A 27,682-nucleotide genomic window follows, 5' to 3' on the forward strand; every position below is an offset into this window, starting at 1 on the left:
ACACACACACACACACTCTCTCTCTCTCTCTCTCTCTCTCTCTCTCTCTCTCTCTCATATTGGCACACAGTCACATACTCACAAACACTCATACACATATATACAGGCACGCACACAGGCATACACACTCATACACAGACACACACACACACACTCTCTCTCATATAGGCACACAGTCACATACTCACAAACACTCATACGCATATATACAGGCACGCACACAGGCATACACACTCATACACAGACACAGACACAGACACAGACACACACACACACACACACACACACACGCGCGCGCGCGCGCGCGCGCTTATTTTGTTCATGGAGACAGGGTCTCACTATGTAGCCCAGGCTGACCTTGAACTCAGGGAGATCTATCTGCCTCTACCTCCAGAGTGCTAGGATTAAAGACCCCGGTGCCTGGACCTCACTCACTTTTAAATACTGATTCACAGGCTGGAGAAATGGCTCAGCAGTTAAGAGCCAGTTTTGCTCTTGTAGAGGACCTGGATTTGATCCCCGGTACCCATGGAGTCCTTTACAACCAGGGGATCTGGTGTCCTCTTCTGACCTCCATAGGCACCAGGCACATGTGGTACACATACATTCAGGCAAAACCCACATAAAATAAAATATGGGTTAGTAGGATAATTTTTTTTTATCTAGCTGCCTTCCCCAGGTGTCATTTACACACCACCATGGTGACCCATTATAACCGCAGAGGTCACTGGCATTTGTAGTAATTGAATAAGGCTGAAAGCCCTCACCCAAGTCCAGTTTTATTACCCTTCTATCACCCCATTTGCCATCAGTGTCCCCCCCTCCTTTCCCTTCACATGTTTTACCTGATAACACTCCCCCTCAGTCCGGTCTTCAATGTTTCGAAACTGTAAAAATCTTGCTACGTTCAGATCTATGTTAATACCAAAGCCCCAGTCCATTTTAACTGCCGCATAGTATTCCATTCAAGCCACTTTCCCTCCGTCATCTGTAAAGTCCTCTCTTACTGGGGACTCGGGGCTGCTCTTCCCATAGTTAACCTGGCAGGAACTGTTCCTGTGTATAGCCCCAGGAAGGAACTATGTTGGGTCTTGGAGTGCATGTTCAGCCCTGACGTTACCCTAGGAGCTGTGTCCCTGGGCTCCCTCTGCTCTCAATCAGTCACTCTATTATCAGACTTTCTACTTGATGTCAGTCTGCATGCTGTACAGCAGTGTCCCTGACGGTTGTTAGCCCTTCCCTGCTTGCTGAGGAGGCCGGGTGGCCTTTTGTGCCTTTGTTGGCCAGCTGAGATTCCCCCTCTGAATTGCCTGTGTATCATTTGCTCCTGGCTCAGTGTGCTTTGCCTTTTTTCTTCCCTTGCTGTGGAAAGTTTATACGCTTGGAAAGCTAATCTTTTGGGTTAGTTAGATTAGTGTCCTCCGTTTCCCTTCGAGGAGACTGTAGGCTCAGAGAATCCCAAGGATGTGCGTGAGGTTGCACAGCCCGGAGACACCGCATGGGAACTGAGATAGCCGTGCTTGTCCAAGTGATACAGGCAGCCTTGTGATCCCACCCCGAAGCTGGGTGACCTCAGGTGACTCACTGATGTCCCCCTTTCTGAGATGCCAGGCTCATCCTAGGCCCTCTGTTCATTCAGTCCGCCGCCATTGAGACATCAATCCTGGTTGCTTACTCCAAAGAAGCGCCAAGCGGATCGCCCTTAGAATGAGAGGTTGGCAGGGCTTCCCTCCTGAACTGATCAGGTGCCAGGAGCCCGAGAGGGACCGTGCCCGCTGAGTCAGTGTGGATCGTGCCCATATCCTGTGAAGTTAGAGCTGTCCTCTGTGTTGTGTGGTGGTTTCCAGACACTGAGCTGTGCAGATTGGAGACCTGCAACCGATGTACATCCATAGCCACGTCCCTCCTCCGCCACCCCTGGCAGCCCTTTAATGGAAACCCTCAGAGGAGGGCAGCCAGTGTGTGTGTTAGAAAGAAACCAGCCTGTGCACATGCAAGCTCTGTGTGGCAGTGGGCCACCCTGCCTGATGCTGGCTTCTAGCTTTGTGAGCGAGGCAGCTCGTCCTCCTGAGAAGACAGTGTGAGAATTCAAAGGCGCTAGGATTCTACTGGAGGAAACAGCCAGCGACTAGCACATTTCTTACCGACTTATCCCTGCCTCGGTTCAGACAAAGCCTGGCTCTGAAGCTCGTTCCCTGCTCGGCTTGGAGACTTGGTGGTGGCACTTCCTGTGGCATCTAAATGACATGGGTCTCAGGCCTGACCCTCAGTGCTGAGCCTGCTGACATGGTGGCCACGAAGACCCACAGCATGTGGTTTGGAACCACTGTCGCTCTGAGGATGTGCTGTGCCTGCCTTAATACTTCTACCCTGTCCACCATCTGCCCAGGCTGCGGCCTGAAGAGCCACTCCTGTCTCCTTCCTCTACAGACGGTTCTGCACTTCGCCATGTCTGTCGCACACCTTACAGAATTTTTAAGAAGATACTTCTAAATCTATTTTCTGTTTCTATTTTTATCTATGCGTGCAAGTGCGTGTCTGTGTGAGCGAATGTGCTGGTGCCCTCGGGGGACCAGAAGAGGGTGTTCGGGCCTCTGGGACTGGAGTTACTAACAGTTTTGAACCTGGGTCCTGGGAACTGAGCTTGGGTCATCTGGAAGGGCAACAAATGCTCCTAGATAACGAACCATCTCTCCAGCCCTTGAATAGGACTTAAAAAAAAAAAAAAAGTCTGTTGCTTTCTTGAGGCTGAAAGAAAAATGTAGCTGGATGCCCGTCATACAAGCAAGCGTGCCAAGGAGGTGGCAAGCAAGAGGGCTTCAGGATGTCCCGCTGGGGAGCTTGACAGCTGCGCTCACCAGTCCAGTTCCCTCACTCCCCGGAGCGGGCACCAGGCCCTCCCCTCACGGGCAGGCCTGCTCCAAGGGAAGTATTTCTGCTACTCCTTTAACATTCTGGGTCCTGCAGGTAGAAGGAGGCTGCACTTGCCTAGGTCCGAATGATTTCAACACCCACTGGGTGCAGACTTTGAACCTGTGCCCTTCTAGGCCTCTAGTGAGTGGAGAAAGTCCGCCAGGCAGGTGGGTTCAGATTTCTGCTGTTACTTCCCTCTCTATGCTCAGTGCCCTATGGAGTTGTTAGTGGTTTCAGTTTGAGGAGGTCAGTATGAGGATTATAGGGGACTCAGGCCCTGGTCCAGGCCTGACCACAGCAAGCCTCACTAGAAGCATCTGTGTCACCATAGTTGTATGCTGGAGGCCGCTTCCATGCCCATCAGTAGAGAACAGGATCCAGGCGACACACTCGCAGAATTCCAGGAGGGTGATACACATGTGCCCAGCCTCTGCCAGGGCGTCCCAGTCACACTGGCTCCAAGCACATGCTCAGGCCTTTCTCAGCAGATTGCCGGTGGAAGTGGCCCTCCACAGAGACCCAGAAATAGAGCTGATAAAATATGTTGCACTTTTTTTTTTTTTTGCTTGTCTGTGCTTTTTTTCTGTTTTCCAAATATTCTGCAGAGTACACATAGCCCTGTTTTTAGTGAAAATAAAAACCAGCGACTGCTCATTCCAAAAAAGAGGCTGTGCCAAACTGAGGTGGCTCCAGCAAGGTCCCCACATCCTGCTGTCGGCCTCCGGAGTTGCCCTGGATTCCCCTGATAGCAGGGCCTTCTCAGATGGGCTTCTGCTGGCCACAGACACCCCCTCCCATTCCTGCCACACAAGAAAGGCTGGCACGTGGCTTTCCAAACCATGAGCTGAAGAAGCAGCAGCAACCAGTGTGGCATCCCACCGGGTGGTCAGGGCTGTGCTTTCCTGGCTACGGTGTGCCTTGCCCAGGGAGTCCAGTCCCTCACAGTGTCTGCAGCTAAGGAGGGGCTCAGAACCATGCAGCCAAGTCCTGTAGACCCTCTGGGATGATCCCAGAGGTCATAGGGTACTGGAAAAGTCCTTCAGCTAGAGGCGTACCCCAGCTCCAGCTCCTGAGGTGTTTCATACATCTGAGGGCTCGTCACCCCAGGTGCCCACACTGAGTAAGTGGCACAGTTGGTGCACTGAAAGTGACCAACTGGGGACACGCCTGTTGAGCTACGTATCCTATGCCTGGACTCTGCATTGTCATTATTGCTGTGATGAAACACCATGACCAAAGCAACTTGGGGAAGGAAATGCTGTATTTGGCTCACATATCCTGAGTCACAGTCCATTGAGTAAAGCCAAGGCAGGAACTCAAACAGGGCAAGAACCTGGAGGCAGGAGCTGATGTAATGGCCATGGAGGGGTGCTGCTTACTGCCCTTGTCCCCACAGCTTGCTTGCTCAGCCTGATTTCCTTTAGAATTCAGGACTACCAGCCCAGGGATGGCCCCACCCACAATGGGCTGGGCCCTCCCCCATCAATCACTAATTAATTAAATGATAGCCAGATCTTATGGAAGCATTTTCTTGATTGAGTTTCCTTCCTCTCCGATGACTTCAGCTTGTGTCAAGCTCGGCTGACATAAACTAGCCAGTGGAGCCTCCTGGAGGAAAACTGGTGAGTGGTTCTTCCTTCTCACAGTCGTCCCTGGGTAGCCCGTGTGTCGGTGGGTATTGGTAGTAAGGCAGATGACAGGAAACGAGGCTTGTTCAGAAGGCCACATGTGGCATCTAGAACTGGGCTCTGGTCTGGTGCTGTCCTTTGCTACCGCTGCCCATAAGATGTCTCTTCTTTAAAGCTGGTGGCTTTGCCAGGATTCAAAAGCTTTAGTGCAGAGTCCCTTGGAACACAAGATGCTGGGATGTTTGTCCTTGGTGTTTTCCTATCCTTGGAGCAGTGTCCCCAAACCCAGCCTCTGTGGTCCCTTTCCTAGAACCCAGAGTGGTAAAGTTGTCCAGGCCTTGCACCAAGTTGGCGTTCCTTATCTCCTGGCTGATCGTGGTGGCTCAGTGACTCAGCAGTGGTACCACGGATGGGTGGCATGGCTGTCCCCACCCCGGCACTCTGTCCCTTCCAGGCTCATGCAAGCCGAGTTTCACTAGAAGCTGCGGTCGCTCTCCACCATGCTTGAGCTGCAAGGCTCTTCCCTCTTGTTTGCTGGCCCAAGCCTTCTTCTCATGCTACAGGGAGAAGGGTGTGGAGGGAATGGACTCCACCATCACTGCCTGCAGCCCTGTCTTGGCCCATCCTGATTGAGCAAGTGAAAACCCAGTACACCCAGTACAATGTGAATTCCAATAAATACGCAGTATCTGGGCTGTACTGACACTCACCCCTGATTCATCACCTAGAGGAAATTAAGTTTTACTGAACACCGTGCTTCATACACTCCACTCTGAAAACACAGCGCTCCGGAACCTTCCTTACTGGGAAGTCCGGTGTGTCTTGAGAATTCACGGACAAGACACCCGGGGGCCAGGTACTCTAAAACTCAAGGACAAGGTTCAGATAAACAAAGGAGCCTCCAGGAAAGAGGGCAGGCACACAGGTCACCTTGGGCTACTTCTGGAACCTGGCCCTGGACTCCCAACGAGGCCAGCATTGAGGAGGTAATCTGAGGCTGAGCACCCAGCATGGTGAGAGTGTGCCCAGAGGGTAAGAAACGGTAAGCAGAGAAGAGGACAGAGACTTGGGCGAGCAGAAGAGATGTGAGGAGTGGAGCTATAGAGAGGAGGAAACAAGGAGACCTAGGCTTCTGGGACCACAGATGTGCCTGGGGCCAGGACCTTGCAGAGACCATGTGCACAGTGGAAGCCACTGAGCAGAGAGTAGCTGATCCCAGGAGAGAAGCTGATCTTTGGACCTCCTGCTTGCATCGCTGGAGCAGGACGAGCATAAAGCCCACGTGGACAGAGGAGCCAAAGCTTGCTGTTCAGGGGACACAGTGTGCAAGGCCCTGGGATTCTGACGTTTGAGCTGTGTGCTAATAACCGATCCTGTTTTGCTTTCAGAGTCTAATGATATTTGTCGATAATTATTATCAGACACTAGCTGTCATTGATCTGAGTGCTTTCTCACGTGCCCCCGGGTCTCACACCGAATGCCACTGAAGCTGCACGGCACTGTTCTGGAATAAAGAGCCAATCCTATACATTACTGGGTCACAAGTGATAGGGGAAAAGAAACAGACCAGCTTCAGCCAGAAAGACATCTACAGAACCAGAGGGACCCCATTTCCCCCCATCTCTGACTGAATAGGAAGTGACATTAGCACCCCGCCAGAAGCATCTGTTTCCACAGCTTTAAGTGGGATTCCAATTGGCCAGATCACCTGTCCGTCGGCCAGCTGGAGGTGGGATATCCTGCGTGACAGTCCCACTCTTATTTCAAGCAGTGGGCAGTAAAGGTCAAAGGGCGGCTGGGGGGTTGGAAGGAGGAGGCACGGACTGGGGAGGCAACACAACACACATGCGACGTGTGGGTACTGCCCTAACCCACTTCACACGTGTGGAAACTGAGGCAGCATCACACTTGGCTGAAACTATGGCTACCAACAGCTTTTCGCCCTCGCTGGAGGGAGCTGCCTCTAAGGCACAGCGGGTTGGTGTGTTCAGTTCTGCTTAATTAAGCAGAATCGCACGGACCTCCGCCCACAGCTGGCCCACCAGCCAGAACCCACGAGGTAGCGTCACTGTTTCCTCCTCTCCGGCCAAGGTGTGAATCAGCAACTGTGGCTTTGGGCCACCCTTGGCTTCCAGTCAGTTCCACAGATGTGGTTTAATGTGTACCCTGGGCCAGCTATGGCTCAGGGCCAGAGAGAGAGAGCAGCCATGAGCGGACACAGAACAGTCCTGGAAGAGGTCACCTCTGCCGAAGTGCATCCGTGAGGCAGAGGGGACAGGGCTGGGATCAGAGCCCCAGGCATCCGGTTCTCTGTGAGGGAGGCCAAATGGGACTGGGCGCTTGGAGACTGACGAGCCTATGCCATCTGGATGAGGGTCTTCAGCATGGGCTAGATCTCAGTCTTCACAGCTCAGACAGTCTTCCATTCTGTCACGGCGGGGTGACTGTATATCCGATTAAATTCACTGTACTTCCGCTATACGTTTAATAATCCCCTGCTCTTCATTGTTGCTTGAAATCACGGTATCACCTATTGGTAGATTTTTTTTTTTAAAAAAAATCAGTAAACACATGTCTATTCACAATTTTGCTTTTTATTGTAATAAGTAACATTTAACTCCATTTATTTGGAATTGTGTGTGTTTTGTTGATTTCTAAATCATCTCAAGGTGGAACTGTAAATTTCCTGAGCTTGCCAAACGAGCTCCCCAGAAGGACGAACAGTCCCTGGTAGAATCCTCAGAGGTCAAGAGCCAGGTGGTCTGAACTTAATCCGGCTCTGTGACCCAGCGTCAGTGGCTTAGCCTCTCTGTTCCTGTTCCCTCTTCTGGGAAATGGGAGTAGGATAACGTCTGAGGTAGCTTAGTCACGGAAAGGGTTTAGATCACTTCCTGGCATATAGAAGTACTGAAGAAACGGTTCCCTGTTTTCTTTTTAAGGATAAACAGTTTGAGAACACAGTGTGAGGGAGGCGGGCTGGGGAGTGAGTGGAGAGAGTCCTGCCTGCAGCCAGCCTTCTGACCAGGGATGTGTTTTTCCCTTTGTTTGTTTGTTTCTTTTTAGACAGGGTCTCACTCTGTAGCCTGGCTGCCGGCCTCCCAAGTGCTGGGATTAAAGGCTTGGGTTTTTAAGTCAGCAGCCCCAAGGACACAGCCAGTCTAGAAAGACCACACAGGGGTCCATGCTCTGGACAGAGAGAAGGTGCCGTTCACTGAAGTTCAGATTGACCAGCATCTGTGAGGCCTGCCAGGCTCAGACATTCAACTTTAAAGCGAAATAGCATAAGTATCTGCCCCTATATACCATGCCGCTGCGGACCAAGGAACTTTTAAAAGGGGGTTGTCTGGAGCATGTTTAACCTCATACATGGTTTTTCTCATGAATTAAACACATAAGTTGTCCACTTGGCCTCTGCCCACAGTTCTGTCCACAAGCTGGAACCAACCATAGTTTGAAAATATTGAAGGGGACAAAAGAAACAAAGAAAAAGAAGGAAAGAAAGAAAGAAGGGAGGGAGGGAGGGAGGGAAGGAGGGAAGAAATACTGGTGGTGGGGGTGGAGGGTTGTTGCTGAAGTTTTCTGTGTGGTTGCATCTGTATTGAAGGTGTACGACAACTGTTTACACAGTGTGTGTGTCGGATTAGGTGTCCACGTCACCTAGAGATGCTCTGAAGTGGAGGGGAGGGTCTGGAGGGAGCCCAGAGCCACACCTTGAAGATAGTGAGGGATGGCCACGTACGGCATGATCTTCATTAGCAAAGCATTTTGGGCAGGGATAGGGTCTGGGGAGTGTGCCAAGAGTGTTGTCTCAGTGGGTGGGAATGTGGTGGTTTTAAGGCCCCAGCCCGACTCTGCAGCTACTAGGCCTGCTTATTGCCGGCTCGATGGAGTGAGTTCTTTTGCTCCCCACATATCCTCGCTGTGAAGTAGAACCTGCAGCCTGTACACCTCCCCGCAGGGCCGAGCAGTAGTGATGGACTCTGGCATATGGTCAGCAGTGCGATGACATTGTCTGGTTTTGTATATTACCCAGTTTTCCCTAAAGGGGAAGGACAGGGTAGGATGGCATAGGAGTCTACACAGACCCCTAACTGGGATGGGAGCCCTTTGTGTCCACCGGGTTACAAGCGGGCAAGGCTAGGTATGAGTGACCAGTTGTACTCACAGAGCCTGGCCTTTGAGAGCCACATATACTTACAGGAAAGGAAGTGTCCTAGGATGGCTGAGGTGGAAGCTCATTGTGTATCTCCTTCATTCAGCACAGGATCTGACTAACCCTAGAGTCTTGCTCATTGAATATGAACCCGTGGTGTTTAATGTTGGGTTTTGCTTTTTAAAGGAGCCAGGCAGGGTCCCTACGGAAGAGAGAAATTAGCTTAGGTGCTGTATGTATTAGTTTTCTGTTTCTATGACAAAATGCCAGAGTCCGAGTAACTTAAAAAGAAAAAAAGTTTCTTTAGTTCACGGGTATGAAAACAGAAAAAGTACAGATAGTATGGCAGCCCTGCCAAGAGCCCTCAGCTGTCCCTCCCTACTGTCCTGACAGTAGATGCCAGGAGCTGTCATGGGTACAGGACAGGATGCCCGAGAACAGGGATTGTTCTTTTTTAACTGTTTGTTCTTATAGAATTAATGGAGTCCTGGCAGAACCAGTAAATCCCCTAGAGACCCGATCACTTGGAACTGGGCCCCAGCTCCAAAAGGTCTCATAGTGGCAAATTGGGGAGCATACTTCTAACATAGGAACCCTCGGGGGACAAACCACAGCTCTGTTTTAGAAAGGCCTCTGTCTGGATGACCGCTGGTGGACATCAGGCTGGTCCTGAGTAAGGCCAGGTGGAGGGGATGGCCAAGTAGGCCATGAGCAGCAGGCTTTGCTGTCTCCCTGCCACCCCAGCCTGCATCTCCCCAGTGATATCCTTGTCAGGTCCCATTGCCCTTCTTGTTTTGGGAGATGCCAGGTGCCTGGCAGGATGGGGACCTCTGAGCTCAGTTCTGTGGATTTCCAGGCCACTCTGGTAACTGAGAGGAACGGAGCAATGGAATTAAGTGCTCCCTGTGTGCTGGTTGCTGGCACCATGCATGCGGGAGGCTAGACATCATCTTGTGTTACAGAGGTGGAACCAAGGCTGAGGTAGGACTTGCCCAAGGCAAGAGGGCAGCCAGAGGGCAGGATTTGGACTTACATGGTAAGGGGGGCTGGCAACTGTAGAGTTCTGGTGTCTTAAGCACAGCCATGTTACCTGAGCAGTCATTTTTGACACACTCTATAGCTCAGGTTAGCCTGAAACTCACTGCCTAGCCTCGTCTGGCCTTGAATTAGTTATCCTCCTGCTTCAGCCTCCCAGATGCTGGAATTAGAGGCACATACCAGCATGCCCCACTCTGACGGGTCACTTTTGACAGTAAGAATGGTCAGACCATGGCCGGCTCGTTTTCTCTGGACATTAATCCTGCAGGCCATGCCTGTTCACCACCGCTGCGCCCAGCTGTTCACGGTGATGTTGGTCACCTCTCCCACACCATCTGGCCACACGTGTTCGTGGGGCACATGTGGACATCTGAACATGCATGCGTGTGATGACCAGGTCAGGGTGCTACTATGCCCATCACTTCAGTCATCATTGCTTTGTGGGAATGTTCCAAATCCTTCCCAGTAGCTTCTTCCAAGTGTACAATTAACTGCCACCCACCATGGTTGCCCTGTGGCATTGTAGAACACTGGACACCCTTCCTCCTGTCCAGTGCTCTTCAGGAACCATCCTGTCTCTACCCATCCCAGCCTCTGAGAAGAGGGAAACTCAATTGAGAAAAGCCTCCATGAGGTCTGACCGTAGACAACACCGTAGGTCATTTTCTTAATTAGTGATTAACAGGGGAGGACCCAGATCATGGTAGGTGGTGCCGTCCCTCAGTTCTATAAGAAAGCAGGCTGAGCCAGCCACAGGGAGCAAGCCAGTAAGCAGCACTCCTCTGTGGCCTCTACTTCAGCTCCTGCCTCCAGGTTCCTATCCTGTTTGAGTTCCTGCCCTGACTTCCTTCAGGGAAGGGCTGTTACCTGGAAGTGTAAGCTGAAGCTCAAGCTGCTTTGGTTATGGTAACTCACCACAGCGATGGTAACCCTAGCCAAGACACCGCAAGTAAAAACATGGCGTACCTGGCTGTGCCTGACTCAGTCCCCACGACATAATGTCATCCATCCGGCTCCACCGAGGCCGTCATGTACACAGCCCCGTTTTCTCACCCATTCGTTCATCTGCTGCAGCGCTGTTTCCTGGCCACTGTGAATAGTGCTGCAGAGAGCACGGGGGTCCCGCTGTTTCTTCAACACACTGATTACACCTCTGGAGATATTTCCAGGAGCAGGCTTCTGGGTCACAGAGTAGTTCTATTTCTGGAGTGTGGGGGAACCACCGTAGTATTTTCCACAATCTTGCACTGGTTTACATCCCCACAAGCCAGGCAGGAACCGTCTCCTTCCGCATCTGGCCAGCGTTTTTTATCTCTTGGTAGTCGCCTGGCTGGCTGGGGCGAGATGGTACCTCACTGCGATGTGACTCTGCTTTTCTGTTTTGAAGGAATCCAGACCCTGGCCTCTGACAGCTCCCTAATCATCAGTTCCTGTGTGACTTTGGACAAGTGGTGCTGTCACCTCTCTGAATGCCATGTTTGTTTACTAGGAATGTGGCAGATAATATACATGTACCACCACACAGGGTTGGTTTCCTAGGAAGATCGATTGTTAGTGTGGTAGACAGATAGAAGACCCTATCACCCCTTAAGAAATAGAGCAATTGTTTCTGACCTAGGAAGGGTCCCCAGGTGCCATTAGCAGAACTAGCTCCCCTGTGTTCTGCAGAGTACCCAGATGGCCTGTGGTCTCTGAAGGAGCCCTAGTAACGCCTTCTCTATTAGACAACTGTTGTGCTCTGGATATTGTGCTAGGCCCTTTATGTGTCTGACTGCATCCTAAAGGTGTTGTTTCCTGTATTACACAAGGCTGAATACCATTCCCAGATCTGTCACATATGGCTGTATGGCTGTGGGCAAACTAGTTACCCTCTCTTGAGTCCAAAGCCAGTGGCATATCGTAAAGGAAATGGTTGTGTGGTACACTTAGTGGGTGTTGTCACCAGTTCCATTGCTCCAGGCAGCCCTGTCAACACAGGGCAGCCCCAACTGTCTTCAGCCTCTCTCACACGGCCCAGGCACCTGGGCAGTCTTCAAGATCTCAGCAAGGCCCTCGTGCCCGCCCTGGAGTTGTTCCTAGAAAGCTAGCCTGCAGGTCGGTGTCTTGAGCCTGGGCTTTGGCGTCAGCCTCACTGCTGGCCATTGGAAAGTTCCTACGGCGCTCTGGCCAGATGTGTGCAGGGATGTGTGAGTTGGCAGCCGAGGCCCGGTTGGAGCCGCAGGCCCAGGCCAGCGGTGTTTCCAGCCCTCAGTACCGTGGCAAGTTAAGTGCTTTGCCTGGCCAGTCCAGTAGCAGCCCCAGCCCTGGACCCTGAATGTCCCCATGACACGAAAGGACACGCATCCAAGTGCGGATAGCCCCAGGTGTGTCCATCCTGCACAAAGACCCGTGGGCTGGCTTCCCCGCTCACCAGTGCTGCCGCTGCTCCTGCTAGCATGACTTTCAGCACAGGGTCCAAGTGTGTCCGAGGCATGTCCACGACAGGCCATACTGTGAGCTCCAGCCTTGGGGTGTTATTACCGGGCCTGTGCACTAACTTGTGACCAGACAGAGCATGGGTACCTCTAACCCTTAATCTTCAACCCAGCACTCAGAAGAGTAGAGGACGAAGGGGGAATCAGGGGTTGAAAGCCAGCCTGGGCTGCTTGAGATCCCCATCTCAAAACAACACAAAACAGAACAGGTGACTTTTTAAAATCTATGTTCCTTTTTGAGATAGGGTCTCACCATACATCCTTCGGTAGCCTGAAACTGGCTACATAGACCATGCTGGCCTTGAACTTACAGGGACCCACCTGCCTCTGCCTCCCGAGTTCTGGGATCAAAATACACCACCACATCTGATTGATCTAACGTTCTGTGACCACGGTTCTCAACCTCTGGGTTGTGACCTCTTTGGGAGTTGAATGACCCTTTCACAAGGATCACCTAAGACTGAGTTACCCTGTTGTTCGTAACAGCAGCAAAATCACAGTTACAAAAATAGCGAGGAAATAATTCTAAGGTTGGGGTCACCACAACATAAGGGGCTGTGTTCAAGGGTCACAGCCATCAGGAAGGTTGAGAAATGCTAGTCTGTGGGTTCTTATAATGGCTGCCACAGTCAGGACACTGGATAGTTCATCTGTCCCAAGGAATGCCCGAGTCCTCTCGGCCAGCAGTGGGATGAAGCTCTTGTGTGGTTTCTGTGTCTCAGAGCAGCCATGAGAGCACGGCTCTCAACCAGCCTCAGCCCAGGGCTGCATTCTTCTTATCACAAAGCAGTTCTGTTCTGACTGCCCTTGACAGCCGAGCTACTCACTCGACCATTGCAGGAGCCTTGTAACTGTCCAGGCCCAGAGCCTGAGAAAGGCCACTGTGATCTTTGACCGTGGAGCCCTCTTTGGGCTTTTCATCTCTCTTCTATTGAATGTTCTTAAAAGCTCACAGTTCCCAGGCCCTGGCAGAACAGTGGTAAAACAGACTGGACCCTGCTGCTGGAGGGTCCTGTGAGAATGAGTGACAGCCATTCACATGGCTTGGGGCTCTCTGGTGCCTTGCTGAGATGGTGGCCCTGACATCTAGGGAACCCAGAGAATTGAGACTGACACAGGCTATCTGTTGAGGCTCCAGTGGGAGGGAGGGGACTTAATGACTAAGCGTGAGAGGTCGGCGAAAGTGTTCCCAAGAGAGACAGCCACATGTGCTCCTGGGGAGGAGGGATGGATGGCTGAGGTCCCTACACCCTCACCATCATGTGACATTCTCTGGTCTGCATGGCCATGTCCCCAGTCGCCACATAGCAGGTCTGTGTGTATCTGCCTTGTGACCAGATGACGCTCAGTAGCATGTTGGGCAAAGGACTGAGCTTTCCCTTTAGAGTGCTCCCCACCTCCTGCACACAGGTGTAACCACAGCCCTCAGTCACCAGCCGCTGCCCCACAGGCTGCTGAGCGGACAAAGAACAGTTGGAAGGAACCTAGCCTCAAATCTGGAGCATCCTAACTGGTTCAGGGCACTGTGGGCTCTGTGTCTGGGCCCCATTCCAGCCATTCACTTAATTGAAAAAAATGGAAAAGAGAGGGAGGGAGGGAGGGAGGGAGGGAGGGAGGGAGGGAGGGAGGGAGGCAGAGGGAATGGCAGCCTGCCATCTCCAGTGTCTCTGTGCAGATGCCACCGAGAGTTGACTGCTACTGACTTCAGGACAGAAATTCTCTGACCTGCAGAACTGGGAGCAAGGACTTCAGAGGCAGGCGGGCTGGGATGGAGCTCACCTCCCTCCCTACTGGTTGACCTCAAGTATGTGTAGTTTCCTCCCTACCCTGCCTCACCCCAAGGTGACCCCGCTTTCCAGCCAGGTGAACTGTGAGGGCTGGGCCTGGTGGTTCCTGACGGTAAATGGGCCCAGATCCAGCTCGGCTCCTACCTGTCCTGCATGCACCTTGACCTGTCTACCTCTTAGCACCCAGCTTCCCCTCTGAACACCCAGAGTTTTCTCCCAGCACTCAGTACTTTCTCGTAGTACTCGGTACTCCCTCCTAGCACCCAGCACTACCCTCTAGCACCCAGTGTTCCCTCCTGGCATCACGAAGCGTGACAGCATTCCTATCCAGGAGTAAATGGAACGTGTTTTTATTTAAGAGAAATCCACATTTTTCAGCACTTCCTGTGGCAGTCCCGCCGTGGGGCGCCGGGAAATCAAACAAACTGCATCGTATTGCAGTTTCAGAAAGAGGCCGGAGGCGCTGACCTACATAGGCCAGATGTTGGGCAGACAGCTGGAGAGAGTTGGCAGATCGGAACCAAAGGGAACCCAGGGTCTCCAGGAATCATGTTTCCTATTAGCTCAGGCCCAGATGAGGCCAGCTGCAGCTACCTCACCCCGCTGGTCCTCCACCCGTGCTCTGCTGGTCCTCCACCCGCACCCTGCTGGTCCTCCACCCAGGCTTCTCCCAGCCCCACTCTTTCTCCTTGCCCTCTCTCTCCCTCTCTTTCCTCCTCTATCCCATTTCTTCTCTCTCCCACCCTTTCTCTTCACTTTCTGACACCTGTCCCCCCTAACTCTGCTATCCGCATTGGGATACCCTCTCGGCAAGGGTAGCACACTGCCTGATGCAGGAGCCCAAACTGGCTCCCCCCTGGATCTCTCAACTTGGAAACACAGCCAGAGTGGGAGCTTTAAGGGGAACCCACCTCCATTTTAGACGTGATTTTCAAGACAGGATTTCTGTATATAGTGCTGGCTATCTTGAAACTTACTGTGTAGACCATGCCGGCCTCGAACTCAGAGATCCACCTATCTCTGCCCCCCCACGTGCTGGGACTGAAGGTGTGGGCTGCATCTAAGTCCAGCTAGAAATGATTTTTGATGGCCGAGGTCCGTGAACTCCTTAAACACAACACTAGATGCTCCTAACAGGAAGTGGCTTGTTTGGATCACTTTAAGCTGCTTTCGCATACTTTATAGAGTACGCTGTGATATTTGGGTGCATGTTTCATGATCCCGTTGGTCAGTGGGGTGTCCACTGCCTTAAATGGTTCCTCTCCATTTTCATTCCCAGTCCTTCTTCTCACTGTTTTAAAATACATGACAACTTGCTGTTAACCACAGCTATCCTGCCACGCAGAAGAAACCCAGACTTCCTCCTCCCATCTCACTGCACCGACATTCCTTTGGTTAAATCCCCCCTTCCCTGTGCTTCCTTCCTTCTGCCTGGGTTCATGGGCTTTCTGGGCTGAGGGCTCCCTGGACTATGGCAGAAGTCATAGCCTCTCAATGATGCTCTTTGGGGCCTCTGCACTGTACTCTTCCCTGGAGTCAAGCACAGCATTCCAGAGGAAGACTCCAGCCCTAGACCCTCCCAAGGGGAGCCCTGGCTTCCGGTTCCAACTCTCCTCTTCATAGACTACGTGGCCCTGGACAGGTCCCTTCAACTTTCCCTAGCCATAAAATAAAGGGCAGCCTAAAGCAGGGATTTCCTATACTAAAGTCTTGGAAGCCCTTACAGTCTGCCAAGAGCTCGGGCCTTGGCTGCAGGCTTCAGGATGGTTACCCGTGGCACCACGGACCCACAGCGTCTAACAATTTAGTCTGCGGGCTGCTGGTTACACCCTTCCTACATATAGAAGAGCTAAAAGCAGCCTGTGCTATGGAAACCAGAGCAGACAGTCTAGAGACCCACCCACTTGGCCTCTGCAGGATCCTGGGGCTTCTCATAGGCTATTTTGACAGCTGGCCTGAGAGTTCTCTTCTCTAAGCAAGCCATTGGGGTCGGGGGTCCAAAGGTTATCACAGAGAACTTGTGAGAAAAGTCCATGTCCTGGAAGTAGGAAGAGCCCGCAGCTGAAGTGTGAACCTGAAGACGTTGATCTCTGCATTAGTGTGAGGGCTGAGCCTCTCGGTGAAGTCTGGACCGTAGCGTGCATTTCACCGTTCAGCCTGCCCTCGTGGCAGACATTGTTAATGAAGAACAGCACCATCTTGCTGCTGTGTCACCCTCAAACCTCCTGTAGGGAAGCCGCCTCAGATCCACATGGGCCTCTTCTTTAGATTTTTTCTTCAGTCACCCCGGGTCACTGCAGACCACCCACTGACTGGCACAAAAAAGGCAGGGATGTGCCTAACTTCAGAAATGTGTCCGCTGCGGTATGGGCAACAGAACTCCAGCTGCAGAGAGAACGGCACGGAACTCTGGGAACTCAGGACCAGATTCGTTCTCAGCTCTCCCGACACCCTCAGAGTTTGCTGTGCCCACAGACTGCCCGTACTCGCTGCATATTCTTAGCGCAGCCTGGCTTCTCAGACGCACTCACTTAAGACAATTGGGCTACTTTTAAAGGGAAACTGTAGCCTTCTACCATAAATGGGAAACCAGCAACACTGCTAGAAATAGGACTAAGAAACTCCTGGCCAGTGTGGCCTACTCCTAGAGCGTTGGGTCTTCCTGATAGGAGACCAGAAAGTGCTGAGAAGGAGTGTGACGAAGGTCATTAGGCATCCACCTCTGGCCCCCTGCACACCCCAGTGTGGTGACTGTCCTGTGACCAGCACAGTGGCACCACCCAGTCATTGCTCTCAGCCTGGAGTTGGAGCCAGTCCCAGAATCCCCTAGAAAAGCCACCAACAGATCTGCTATTGGAAGCTGCCTGGCGCCTCCAAGGAACAACAGCCTGTGTTTGCAGTTCAGATGCTGAAACCCTTTGACATCCCAGCACCGTGTGGGCCAAGTAGCAGTTGCCGGCCATCGGACTGTCCTAGGGAATGGCCTGTCCGTGTGTCCTTGGGCCCTTCCAGGTGCTGCAGCTAGGTGTGGGACTCTAAGCCAATGGGCAAGCAGAAATGAGGCATGACCATTCATTGACCCGAGCCTCTGGGGTCCCACAGGAATGACTTGACTACCTCTGTCCTAATGCCTACTATTTCCCAAGGGGATACAAGCTGGATGCTGGCTTTAGTCTTTATTCTTGGAAGAACAAACCATTTGGTTTTGAACATTGGAAATGGGCCTAGGTTCCTACATGTTCTGTGGGGTCCTGCAAGGACTTGGTGCTCACAGCCCAGGTGTAGACTTGCCAAGAGTGGTGAGGGTGAAGGATTGAACAACAAACAACACTTAGAGAACATTTCCTGCAAATCCCATCCCTGGGCTGAGATTTTATTCAGCATGTGTTTCATTTCTGGAACTTTCCATCGGCTCAGGAGGTAAGAATGGCCAGCATCCTTGGCCCGTTTTGCAGAGAACACAGAGGTTCCCGAGACAGATGTCACACCTGACCTCACACACTAAGTTCTGGATGCAGATTGCACAGCTCAGTCTACCCAGGTCAACACTAGAACCTGCCATCCTGTACTTGGCATCCCCGTGGCACTAGCCACACTTAGACATAGTGGCCTTGAGGACCAAGTGAGAAGATGCTAGCCTAGGGCTCAAAGCAGAAAGTGCTTTTCAGTCTTCCCAGGAAGCAATGTCTTTTTTTCTCTCTCTCTCAGACAACACAGAAGCCTCTGACTTGTAGCCGTTTAACTTGTGACTTTAAAGGGCACTTTGGTTTTGAGTTCAGCTCTTTGCCCAGGCCAATGCTATTCAGTAAAATACTCTTGCGACGCCATGTCCTTATGAAGCCACAACTGCTGACCCATCACAGGGCTGAGGAGAAGAGCTGACACCACACAGTGCCTGAGTGGGGTGTTGGGGAGGTCGACTGGACATAGTGCATTTTCTGCTTATGGTGTTTGACTTAGGGGGTTATCAAGATACAACCCACTGTAAATCGGGGAGCATTTGTACAGCGTAAAACATCTGGAAATACGAGAAGGCATTGTAAGCAGAGTTCTTAGACATCCTCCACACTCCTCCTAGCTCAGAGTAACCCCTGGCGTGTGTGTTTACATGAACAGACAAACATGTATGTGTAGGTCTGACCTTATTTATATTTATGATTCTTGTGTACTCGATGACATTTATCTGCAGCCCAGATCAGCACTGGAGGCTTTGGGAGGTGTCTACAGGCTTGCCCAGTGTCAAATTGACATCACCCGGGGACACATGGCATTCGTGACTGGGGTTGATCAGGGTGACATTCAGATCTCTTATTTTTGCTCTCGCATCTGGAACAAGTGTCCTTTCCTCACCTCCTTTACACTTTGTGCTTTTTGTTGGTGGTTTTACTGTTTTAAATGGGCTCAGGTCTGGGGCTGCGGTACAGCCTGGGACCCTGGGTTGGAAAGGTTTGCTGGGCCTCATATGTGCACATGGGTTAGAAAGCTATGTTTAGGCTTGAGGGATGGCACTCCTGGCCATTGAGTTCAGTACCAATGAGCTGATTATACTCATTAATAAGGTGTCTTTAAACATGACCATAGACAACGAACTTAGATATTGATCTTATGATAAAAAATACTTGAAAGCATGAAGGAGTAACGCTCAAGTATTGACTAAGTCACTGCTGCTGGTGACGCTGTAGAACAGAGCTATTGTAAGTGACAGGAAGTAGCTATGTATGTATGTGGATATGTGTGATGTGGCATGTATGTGTGAGCGCACACACAAGCATGCGTGCATACTCATGTGTGAAACATACATGCATATATGGTCTTATGAACCTTGTAGTATAGTATGTATAGCCATCCCTTGCTATTCATGAGGGCTTGGTTGCAGCCCTTCTACCCCCATAGGTATCGAAATCTGTAGATGCGTATGCAAAATAGCACAATATTTGCATATAACCTACACACATCCTCCCCTGAGCTTTCTGTATCTCTAGGTCGCTTACGATGCTGATACTTGGTCTGGCGGAGAAGCCGTGTGAACAGCGTTAGATTGTATTGGTATGACTATGGAATTGGTAATGGCTAGAAGAAAAGATAAATGTATATGTTAAGTGCAAACCCACATCACTTTACCATCTCCACCCACACAAACAGAACCTTGGGCACAGAGGCCAACCGTGACTCCCCCTGAAGCTAAGGGACTGACTTCAGTGTAACCATGGAGCTCTGTTAGTTGCACAGATACCTTTGTCTTGCCAGAAGGGGAACTGAGGGGGAAAGCCCAGTCCTACTGTGCAGAGTAGAAGCCAGAGGCCGGGCCTGGAAGCAGGACCCTGAGCCCTGGCCAGATCAAGGTAGGCTCTCCCTCGGTCTCTGCTATAGCCACCATCACTTGTGTCTCTCTGCAAAGCAGACGTCTGTCCTGTGTGTGGCAGTGCCTCCAGGCTTTGGCTCTTGTGGGGGCTGGGCAGCTCAGGTGTTATTCCCTAGCAAGAGGACTGTCCCTGTGAGCCACTCAGCCCTGGCCATGGGGTCAGGCAGGATAGGTGGCCCTACAGGTTACATCTGTTAGAGGGCTGTTGCCGCTTTCTTTCCTGCCTTACACAAGTGTTCCAAGTCTAACCAGGACAGGTGGGTAGTCCTCAGAGGAAGGGAGCCATTCTGGTCCAGGCCACAAAATACTTCACACCATACTTGAGCAGCCAATGACCTCTCAGTGGTAGCTCCCCAGCAGGGTGGGGCTGACCCAGAGCTCCTGGGATGATCTCTAGCCCTACACGGAGGTAAAGCTCTCGGGTGTGTGGGATGGGCATTTGGCCAGACTCAAGACTCCTTTTTATATAAAAAAATTAATTAATTAATTAATTAATTTATGTATATGAGTGCTCTAACTGCATTTACACACATGTGCCAGAAGAGGGCATCAGATCCCATTACAGATGGTTGTGAACCACCATGTGGTTGCTGGGAATTGAACTCAGGACCTCTGCAGGAGCAGCCGGTGCTCTTAACCACTGAGCCATCTCCCCAGCACCCAACTCAAGGCTTCTTTCCAGGCAGACTAAGGTCCAGATGTGGAAGGTGTCACGCTCCATAAGCACCAGGAAGAAGGAACTGAGCCCAAACTCATTCAGCATCTAGGAACCTGCGCCGAGCCTTGGTGAGGTGTACCAGAGGGATCCACAGAAGCAACTCCCCAGTGGGGCGGGACCAAAACAGACCTCCTGGGTTGAGATTCCTGGGGAGAGAGCAGTGTGATGAGGTGAGGTAGTCCTTTGGAGGGGCAGGCCCACTTGCTCTCACCATCTATACCTATGCTCACTATGATGACCAAGATGGCGCCTGTTCCTTGTAACCATCAGCTTGAGCGATTGGATTGAGTAGAACCTAGGAGATCAGCATCACCTTTGGATGTTTGGATGCTGTTTCCATAGAGGACACTGGCCAAGGGGTACATTACATCCGTTGATGGATTTGCCATGCTGTGGCAATCTGAGGCGGGCCTATGTGAAAGTGGGACGTCATCTGTGTGTCTCAGAGGCTGCATTTGCTTTGAACCCTTCCTGTTTTCCCTTCTCTGCATCCTGCCACAGAGCGAGCTGCTCTAATCCTCCGTGTCCTCCTCCCTCTGTGAAAGGCTCACACCTCTGAAACCTGAGTCCAATCAGACATTCTGTCACAGGGGTGGGAAAGCTGACATGGTGACAGTTAGGATGGGGTCTCGTTCTGTAGTCCAGGCTGGCCGAATCTTCCTGCTTCACCTTGCAAGTGCTGGGATTAGACAGCACTGTCATGCCCGACATACTGCACTTCACCCATGCTGATTCACTCACGACCGTGCCACTCTACGGTTACTATGACAAAGTGCTGGGGGTAACTTACAGGAAGGGAAAGGTTCATGTTTTCGGAGGTCAAGAGTAGTCACCTCCTTTACATTCGTATCCATGATGACAACATATATCATGGCAGGAATGTATGGTGGAACATGTCAGCCATGAAACCCAAAGAAAGACAGGAAGAGACAGGGGTCCCAGCATGTTCTTCAAGGGCATGCCCCAAAGACCTAACTTCTTCCTTCTGGTCTCCACCTACTGATGGTTTCACCGCAGGCTGCTGACCAGGCCTGTCACACATGGTCCCTGTGTGGGCGTTCACCAAACGGTAGCACTGTCTCTCATCACTGTTTAGTCTCCTTTTCTCCAAAGGCTGGTGGCACTGCTGCCTCCTCACTGGCTTTCCTGCCATCCATCTGTTTGCTCCAGCGATGCGTCCGGTCAGGGCTTTTACACGTCTTTGTAATTGAATTGTTTGTCTGCTGGTGAGTTTTGAGGCTTTTAAAAATGCATCCCCTATAGAACACCATGTCTTTGCTTGGCTTTCTTCCATACAGCAAGTGCATATCATGGAGTAATTTCTTGCATGGTGTTCTCCCACCAGGGCGTTTCAGAGAGATAGAATCTTATGATGCTATCGGAGATCCTGAATCCTGTCAGCCTGGCTCGGCCCCCTTTTATGGCCAGGGCCAGGCAGTGCTGTATTTGACCAGGTGTGGGAAACATGCCTCCCTGTAGCAAAACAGTGAGAAAGGAGGGAGGTAATTGTCCAAGAGAAACTGGTACTGAAGCCAAAAAACGGGGGAAGGGTACCAGACGGGAGCATGGGGCCCACAGCATGGGAGGAGCTAGCTGAGCGCTCCTAATGTGCGCCAGGAGCCAGACAAGGCCCATAGCTGTTGGCTGTCATGCTCGATCCCCAAGGAGGCTGCTGTGTCCATTCCAGAGTAAGGGCTAGCACCTCGTGAGTGTCCCATAGCTGCAGTGCTGGTGTGTGCCATCTTCCAATCCTGAGCCCTCAGGACCAAGCGTAGGACAAGCCTGTGATGAGCGTGCGACAGAGTCTGGCCTGTGCCTACAAGCACTGCATCAGATACGCTCAGGGGTTCATTCCCATGAAGCAGTTTGGCCTGCCGCGGTCCAACAGCTTCAGAATGGGAGCAGGAGGCCAGGAGTGAATTGTACGTGAGTAGGCTTTCCATGAGTGGGAAGCTGCTCTGTGTTGGTTTTAAGAAAACAAAATATTTGGCGGTCTTCCTTAATATCTTTTCTTTTTCTTTTAAACTTCGATGGTCATGTCTTTTGCATCCAGATGCTTGGGCATCTCCAGGGACAGAGGACCTTTGATGGCATGTTTGTTCTCTCTAGGCCTCAGTTTACCCAACTTGAAGGTCAAGTCACTAGCTTATCCGAGTTGTACAGTTTCTTTCAGTTTTAATTTCCTCAGTTTCCAACCCTAGCACCATTATGTATGCATATGCGTGTATATATGTGTAGTATATATGTATGCATATGCACATGTGTTTATCATGTGTCTATCATACATACCAATCATATATCTCGCACACTTGGATTTTATCACTACACATGGTATGCATATATCAGATGATCATACATTCCCCATAAATATGCATAAGTAAAAATGATAATTAAGCTATTTTATTATAATTACACAGATTTATTATAATTATGCATAGCTCTCCGAGGACCACATGGTAATTATTGGCCCAGAAAGCGGGTGTCTATAGACTTCAAGCTGAAATAGATACGTCAGATCATATCCTTAGTCTCCTGACGTGAAGGGTAAAGTCCCATGGCTGACTCTTACCGACCCCCATTGGCCCTGCTCAGTCACATGTCACACCTTCTGGGTCCACAGATCGTGCCTCTGTTTCTAAGGGGCTAATCAAGATGGAGAAGAGGTTCCCTGGAGAAAAGTCTAGGTGCTGTGGTAATCAATGCTAGCCAAAGCCAGCAGGGGCGACTGCAGTCCCACTGAGGTATATGCCTGCCTGCCAGCAGGTACCTCAGTTTCCCCACACTGGTGATATGTGGCCAAGGTGAGACACATGACCTTGATTTTGTTAGACGCTTGTATAGCCTGCGAAGCAGAGGAAGCAGGTGCTGTTCACCCAGTTTACAGATAGAGAAACTGAGACTCAAGGGAGTCCTCACTGGCAGAAACATCAGGATGAGGCAGCACTCGGGTTGAGGATTCAGGCGCCCTGACTTCTCTGGAGAAATGGGAAGGTTTTTTTTTCTTTTTTTCAGAGCTGGGGACCGAACCCAGGGCCTTGCGCTTGCTAGGCAAGCGCTCTACCGCTGAGCTAAATCCCCAACCCCGAAATGGGAAGGTTTTAAGAATTACTCTGCAGAAGAGCCACATGGAGAGCAGGCAGACATCTTTACAGTGCTGGGAGTAGCAGTGGCCAGAGGTGACCTGCCGTACCCTGACACAGCTCTGCAGGCAAGAGCTATTGTTCCCCTTCTATTGAGGAGGGAGGGAGCTACGGCTTCGAGACAGCAAGAGGCTGACTGGTCCAGCTGGTCCTTGGCCAAACTGAGATTGAAACACATGGGTTTTCCAGCTCAAACTCCTCCTCGGTCTCTAAGATTCCCTTAGTCTGCTTGGTGTTGCGATAATTGAGTGGCACAGGTGAATAATTGGTAAAGAATAGAGGTTTGTTTCTTAGAACTTGGAAGATCACACTCAAGGGGCTGGCATCTGGCAGGGGCCTTTAGGATGCTTAACTCAGGGCAGAAGAGGGAAGGTGGATGAGAGTGCAGGAGAGAAGATGGCTGGACTAAACTCGCTTTTCTAACAAACCCACTGGTCATCAGGAACCCACCCCTGAGCTACTACTGCTCATGACCCACTCAACACCCCTCAAAGGTTTGCCTCCCTGCTCTGTCCCATGGGGATGAAATTCCCGGAAGCTGGGCTGGAGAGGGAGTGCTCCAACCATATTGTTCCCTGGTGGCTTAATATTTGTCTCCTTGCTCCCTCCCTGCAGGTCTACATCATCCGAGTCACGTGGTCCAGTGGCGCCACGGAGGCCATCTACCGGCGCTACAGCAAGTTCTTTGACCTCCAGGTAGGCATCTGTGGTGGGAGAGGAGGTTAATTGGACTTTTCATACATGTGACTTTAGAGCCTCGTCCTTCCATGTTCTAGACTTTAAATTGACATTCGTGTTTAAGGTATAAGTAAGGTCCTGTCTGCCTTGTGCTTTGACCTATTTGAATCACGTTCTCTTCCTCCTTTATTTCCTCAATATTTTTATTCAAGGCCCAGCACATACCACTGTTCACTTAGTGATTGGTGCATGTTTGCATGTGTGAGTATATGAATGAATGAATGGATGGTTGAATGGATGGATGGTGGATGGGTGGGTGGATGGCTGGATGGATGAGTGGATGGCTGGATGAATGAATGAATGAATATGTGGATGGATGAATGAATGAATGAATGAGTGAACCAATGAACAAGCATGCACTGCCAGTTTCACTGTGAGCTGTGTAACTCAGTAGGAACTCGCAGCTAGGTAGGAACCATTTCCTTTGCTAATCCTGGGCTGGTAACTTCATGTCAGTATCTCCAAAAGTAGGCAGCTCCAAGGAGACTGGAGAAGTCAATGTCCTTCAGGAGATGACCTGGCACGTGACATCTGCCACAGACACTAAGGGACATTCCTGGCTTTCTGAACTCCCTACTGTGTAAGTGAGGTCTAGTGTGAGCCTCCATCCACGATGACTGAGTGGTGTCTGCCCTACTCGTGACAGGACCAACTCAGAATTCCTTGAGTATCCCAAGAGGAGAAGGCTCCCAGGGTTCCAGAACAAGTCAGTGCAAGCTTTTCATTCTGCCATCTGCCCTGACTTCTCATTCTATGTCCCCACAAGTGGTATTGGCTATATCGTTAGTCCCACTTGATTGCAGATGGCTCTGGCAACCCTGGGCTCACATTCTGTAGTAAAGAGTACCAGTGACTTCTGTCTTTTTTTTTTTTTTTCGGAGCTGGGGACCGAACCCAGGGCCTTGCGCTTCCTAGGTAAGCGCTCTACCACTGAGCTAAATCCCCAGCCCCGACTTCTGTCTTATTACGTGCTTTGGAGAGCCACCATGACCATGGCAACTCCTATAAAGAAAAGCATTTCATTGGGGCTGGCTTACAGGTTCATAGATTTAGTCCATTATGGTTATAGAGAGAAACACGGCAATGTGCAGGCAGACGTGGTGCTGGAGGAGCTGAAAATTTTGTATCTTGATCAGCAATAGACTGTGTCACACTGGGCTTAGCTTGAGCATAGGAGACATCAAAGCCCACTCCCTCAGGGACATTCTTCCTCCGACTAGGCCACACCTCCTAATAGTGCTACTCCCTATGGGCCGAGCATTTAAATACATGAGTCTATGGAGGCCATACCTATTCAAACCTCCACAACTTCTTGTGTCCTGGCAGACACTTTGCATGTCATAGGCTTAGCTCTGTGCCAATCACTATGACGGCCAATGAATGGGCTTTCATGAGTTGCTCTTCCACCATGGTATCAAGGGCATAGCCTGGGCTGGGAAGAAGACTCTCAGGTTCTCCTGGAAGCTGGGTAATATTAACTGCAGGCTTCCTTGACTACATAAACCCAAGCACTTCCTGCCAGTGTGAACAGGAGAATGTTCAGAGCCTGTGTACAGCCCACTGCTGTAAAGGAGGAGGGCAGACAGCAATAGGCTCCCAATTGATTTCTCTAGTGCAGTTAAAACAGTCTCTCATGCCTCCCCGACACACAGCCAGGAGTCGCTGCTTCGTGGAAAGCCATTGAGACACCAGTCACTTAATTATTTAAAACATAATGAGCTCATCTGGGATGCTTTGTGTTCAGCAGCATGCGGCCGCATCGAGCAGTGTCACGTATACCTATAATCTTCTGCTGCTCTGCTGCAAACGAGCTGAGGATAAATAAACAGCAGGGCTCTCCGTAAAACATGCCATGGGGTGGGATGCTGCCACGTGGGAAAGTGCAAGCCTCGCACACACAAGGCCAGGAGGTTGAGCCCAGCCCCGCAATAAGTAAGCGCTAGCCACCGTGTAGAATGATGAGACAGGGGAAAAGAGAACATGGGGGGGAGGGGAGACACGGGGCAGCGGTGATGACTGGAACCCTCCAGTGCCCTGAGCAAGTGACACACAGAAGCCCCGTATGGGAGAGCATCCAGGGCTGCCCTGCCCTTTCACAGGAATGAGTGATAATACAGATGACCTACAGATTTTGCCCATTGCTAGGCGCTGCTGTTCTAGGCAGTGGTGTCTATCTTGGGAGCTCTGCCTTGGCGTGTGTTCAGGGACTTCTTGCCAGCCTGGCACCTCCAACAAGGAACAGTGGGGCTAAGGAACAAGAACAGTATGGTTGTCATCCAAGGCGTTATTCCCCTCTGCAGAGCAGAACCCACTCCATCAGTTGGCACACAAAGAGAGGACTTGGGTGGATTCATGGGCAGAGCACATTGTTCCCTAGAACCCAGAGCAAACATGGCTGTGGCCTTGAAAGGACCCAGTATCCACTGGCAGCTCCCGCCCATCTGTCTTGTGGCCTCAGGAACCCCTCACCAACCTGCTTTATGTTCCCACGGATGCATTTAGAACAGCCTCTTCAACTGCCCATTGGCCAACACCATAGGTGTCCTCAAGTCGGCCATTTTAGCCTCTGTCAGCTGTCTTTCCCAACTGTCAGCAACCGGAAGTCCCCGGGTGCCAGACTCTGGGGGAGAGACTCTAGTGATGGCCAAGATCCTGGGACAGACACCACAGCAGCCTGTCAGCTGCGGTGGGGAGCAGGTGATACTTGGCCCAGCATGCCAACTGGAGGAACTGCAAGAGAGCGGGTGGGAGGGAGCCCTGTGAACGTGAACGTGTTGAATCGCTGGCATGTTGGAGCGTGTGGCAAGACTGTTCCTTGAAGTCCTTATTCCAGCCTGGCCCAAGGATAAAGGCAAATCCAAGTTCAAGGCTCAGCCTTCTCTTTTCAGGCCTTAGCTGTCTGTCTGTCTGTCTGTCTGTCTGTCTGTCTGTCTGTGTGTGTCTGTCTGTCCCCCCCCCCTGCCTCCATTTCTTCCGTGCATCCCAACCCCAGACTTGTTAAGACTACGAAATGAGAGGGACCTGGCTCAGTGTGTTAAGGGTGAGCTGTCTCTCTACAGACGTGTCAACCATGGTGACCTCCTTTGCAAAGTCCGGTCACAAGTCTTTTCCAGCCCAAATCCTGTGCTTATTACACCATGTTCTTACTGACCTTGCTTCTACCATAGCTTAAGTTTTCTTCCCAGCTCTGTGTAGTAATGACCTGGGCTTTACCAGAACAGAATGGTCTGTTCCCGGTGGCCACCCCTGGCATGGTGAAGCTGTTCAGAGGCCCGGCCTCATCCAGTTCTAAGGGGTCCCAGATGGCATGGTGGCAGAGTGGGAAAGCCATGTGATTCCAGGGGTCTGGCTCAAGCTAGAAGTAGCCTTCTCTCCCCCATATTAACCCCAGAGGGGTAGGAGAGGTTGGGCAACCCAACTCAGCAGTCCCCAAGGACTGGGCAAGGAAACCAGCCCATGTGGGACTGTGACACCCCACATTAGATCATTTCATGATTTCCATGACCCATTTGGCACATGGCCTTGATTTTTTTTTTGGTTTGCTTTGTTTATAGAAGTGACTTGACTCACACTATGAGAGGAGGGCTCAGGCTTGGAGGAGGAGCAGCCGAACTGGTGTAGTTTAACAGAAAAAGCAGAGAGCTCAGAAGACCTGGGCCCAGCCATGCTCAGCTGTGTGGCTTGGGCCCACACCTTTAATCTTCTGTGTCTGAGCATTCTCATTGGTGATA

General features: G+C 51.2%; 1 protein-coding gene and 1 long non-coding RNA gene across 7 annotated transcripts in view; both read left to right on the forward strand.

Annotated features, from left to right (window-relative positions):
• The window catches only part of Sh3pxd2b (SH3 and PX domains 2B), a 116,072-nt gene that overhangs the window by 3,722 nt on the left and 84,668 nt on the right, over positions 1-27,682 (forward strand). For all 6 annotated transcript variants that reach the window (XM_039087129.2, XM_039087130.2, XM_063268956.1 and 3 more), the window contains exon 2: positions 23,829-23,909. In XM_039087129.2, coding sequence (XP_038943057.1) covers positions 23,829-23,909 — 81 coding nt within the window. The remainder of the gene's footprint in view (positions 1-23,828; positions 23,910-27,682) is intronic.
• On the forward strand, positions 2,169-7,126 carry LOC120095060 (uncharacterized). The gene is made up of 2 exons (XR_005490107.2): positions 2,169-4,535; positions 4,852-7,126. It is a non-coding gene; the product is annotated as an uncharacterized LOC120095060 (long non-coding RNA).

The sequence above is a fragment of the Rattus norvegicus genome, chromosome 10 (genome assembly GCF_036323735.1).
Source record: "Rattus norvegicus strain BN/NHsdMcwi chromosome 10, GRCr8, whole genome shotgun sequence".
In the NCBI taxonomy this organism is placed as follows: Eukaryota; Metazoa; Chordata; class Mammalia; order Rodentia; family Muridae; genus Rattus; species Rattus norvegicus.